The 3,263-nt window shown below is 35.6% G+C and overlaps 1 protein-coding gene across 1 annotated transcript; it reads right to left on the reverse strand.

Moving 5' to 3' along the window:
- Window positions 1–1,426: 1,426 nt before the first annotated feature.
- Window positions 1,427–2,510, reverse strand: LOC100667495 (olfactory receptor 5K1-like). Its single transcript, XM_003410198.2, has one exon. The coding sequence runs from the start codon at window positions 2,423–2,425 to the stop codon at window positions 1,427–1,429; it is 999 nt and encodes a 332-aa protein (XP_003410246.2). The 5' UTR covers window positions 2,426–2,510.
- Between the last annotated feature and the right edge of the window lie 753 nt (window positions 2,511–3,263).

Here is a 3,263-nt window from a genome sequence, read left to right on the forward strand (position 1 = left end):
ATTTTTGTCTTTCATATTTGCACATTTAAGTGATCAATAAATTTTTTGGTGCTGTTGTTTGGCTTTTAAGGATTTTCCCTATTTTCTGCCTCAATTTTGCAGAGAATTATCTCCAGCTTTCTGTTAAAAATCATAATATACCAATAATTTACATAGGAAGTAGTATAAGTTAGTGATATTCCTAATAACAAGCAAGACAAGTAATGCTATCTTGGGGGAAAACCCTTGAATTAATTGATATATTCAGGAATTGTACTGTCATACATCATGGATAACTACAAATCTATGTGAAAACATTCAAAGCCATAGGACCTTCAATATAAATAGCAATATTTTCAGCTAAAGATTGATAAATTACCATTATATAAACACTCATTCATAGAGCTTCACAGGAAAAACGACTAATACTAAAGACAAAGGTGTTCTTGATTTGAGAATACACAATTCTGTATAAACTCGCATTCAAACATAAATTATTGAACAACTCAAAAAGATTTGAGAATCGAGTTCATTCTGATAGATGGTGTGGCTTAAGTCATTAATACGAGAACCCAAAATGCGTGTAGTTTGTTTGACTATACTTAGAGATTCCATAAATTTGCCAACAATGCCAAATGGAGGCTACATTTACATATCGACTTTTGCTCCTAGGATTTGTTGGGTGTGTTGAAAATTGTAGCGGATTTCACTTTGACACAATTTGTGACTGTAGGACCTTAATTCACTCCTAAGAGAGCCTAGTAGTTTAGATTTTGTAGCAGATTTTAGCAGTGTCTTAGTCATCTAGTGCTGCTATAACAGAAATACCACAAGTGGATGGCTTTAACAAAGAGAAGTTTATTCTCTCACAATTCAGTAAGCTAGAAGTCTGAATCCTGGGTGCTGGGACCAGGGAAAGCCTTTTTCTCTTTCCCAGCTCTGGAGGAAGGTCCTTGTCATCAGTCTTCTCTTGGTCTGGGAGTACCTTATCAAAGGAACCTCAGGTACAAAGACACCCTCTGCTCCTGCTGCTGCTTTCTTGGTGGTATGAGGGCCCCTGCCTCTCTGCTCACTTATCTCTTTTATATCTCAAAAGAGATTGGCTTAAGACACCATCTAATCTTGTAGACCTTATCAATATAATTGCTGCTAATCCATCGTATTACACCACAGTGATAGAATTTACAATATACAGTAAAATCACATAAAATGATGGACGATCACACAATACTGAGAATCATGGCCCAGCTAAGTTGACAGATATTTTTGGGAGAGACAATTCAATCCACGACAAGCAGAATCCCTTCTTCAAGAAATTATTTAGCCATTTATACATTATTTGACTTAAAAATCATCACAATTGAATGATTTAATATTTGATATACAATGTAGCCATTTTCCATTTTCCCAGTATCCTAGACTTTGAAAAAAGTTTACCTAATAAAAATCAATTTGTCACAGGAGGTATTTGTTTCAGAACATTATGATGTTTTCTGTTCTTCATAATTCTTTTCATGACATTTGCTACTTCCTTATTTCTTAGACTATAAATAAAAGGGTTTAATAAAGGAATTACTAAAGTATAAAAAATAGCAACTGGTATATCTTTATACCCTTCTTTAACTGAACTTGGCCGAATGTACATGAAGAGAAGAGAACCATAAAACATTGAGACAGAGAGAAAGTGAGATGCACAAGTAGATAAAGCTTTGCCTCTTCCCTCTTTGGATTTCATTTTGAAAACTGTGAAGAGGATGCAAAGATAAGAGATTAGGACTACGGTAATAGTAAAGATTTGAATTGACCCTGAAAAGATATGGATCATCAATTCATTGATATAAGGGTTGATACAGGAAAGTCTGTATAATGGAAGAACATCACAAAAAATGTGATTGATTTGATGAGATCCACAAAAGGTTAACCTTAATAGAAGTACTACATGAATCATGGAATGCAGGTTCCCAGCTATGTAGGACCCTGTGATCATCTGAATGCAGAGTTTCTTCGACATCATGGTGTGGTACTGCAGTGGACTACATATTGCCACATAGCGATCATAGGCCATTGCTGCCAGGAGAAAGCAGTCTGCAGTTTCAGCAAAGCAGAAAAAATAAAATTGTGCCATGCATTCATAGAGGGAAATCATTCTGTCCTCAGAAAAGAAGTTCTCTAACATCTTGGGGGTAATGGCACAGGAACAGCAGGAATCCATCAGAGCCAGGTTGCCCAGAAAGATGTACATGGGTGTGTGGAGACGGCGCTCCATGAAAATCAATGCCACCAAACCAAGATTTCCCACCATGGTGATCAGATAAATAGTAAAGAATACCACAAACAGAAGGATCTTCAGACCTGGTTTGTCCATAAATCCTATGAGCATAAACTCAGTTGCCAAAGAGTAATTGTCCTCGGTCATCTCTACTTTCTGTGTTGAGATAGAAATCATGGAGAGATAAGATTCTAATTTAGACTATTTCTAGTTTTCCCTTTGAATAGCTCTTGGACAACAGGGAGTAGAGCCAATCCTCCAAGCTTCCCCTGCTGTCTCTGAAGTACAGACAAACATACTTACAGGGAATCTTAGTTTCCCTAAAGTGTCATCTTGTATGACCTCAAGTGCTGATGCTCCAGATTCAAAAGAATATTTTCATAATTTCAAAGAAATGCTTGCAGTGAAAAGGTTTTTGTATATGAACTTATACAAAGATAGGGGACAAATACAGGGTACTCTAGATTTACTACTCTCAAATAATTCAATGTCAATTTTGTATTGACAATCTTAAAGTGCACTTGAAATCAATTTTTCTGCATATGTATTTTTTCATTTAGCAAACATTTTTTTTTATATCCTATCCTAGTGGTTTGGTGTTTCTGTTTTTTTTTTTTTTGGTCTTTCCTAGTGGCAGCTGGTAACTGAAAGGTCAGCAGTTCAAATCCACCAGGCACCCCTTGGAAACCCTGTGGAGCAGTCCTATTCTGTACTATAGGGTTGCTACGAGTCAGAATTGACTTGATGGCAATGGGTTTTTTGTGGTTACCCTAGTGGAGTGAAAATTTAAAAATTACAAAGTATTGGTGTTTTAAATTTATAATTTAGAAAGTACACAAAGGTCACTAATTATTAAGGAGGGAACTATTTAAAGAAAATTAAATTGGAAAGCTAGAGGCAGAAAAATGCATTGATTTCCTTAATAAGTTAATTGGTGTATGTCATCTTTATATTTCTATCAACGCATTCTGCTACGATGGAGCAAATTTTCTGAGACTAGCTGTAAATAAAATAT

This window comes from Loxodonta africana, chromosome 20 (assembly GCF_030014295.1).
Source record: "Loxodonta africana isolate mLoxAfr1 chromosome 20, mLoxAfr1.hap2, whole genome shotgun sequence".
NCBI classification, from domain to species: Eukaryota; Metazoa; Chordata; class Mammalia; order Proboscidea; family Elephantidae; genus Loxodonta; species Loxodonta africana.

What these genes read in the sequence shown, in the direction of transcription:
- LOC100667495 (XM_003410198.2), bottom strand. Translation starts at nt 2,425, where the DNA reads ATGATTTCTATCTCAACACAGAAAGTAGAGATGACCGAGGACAATTAC.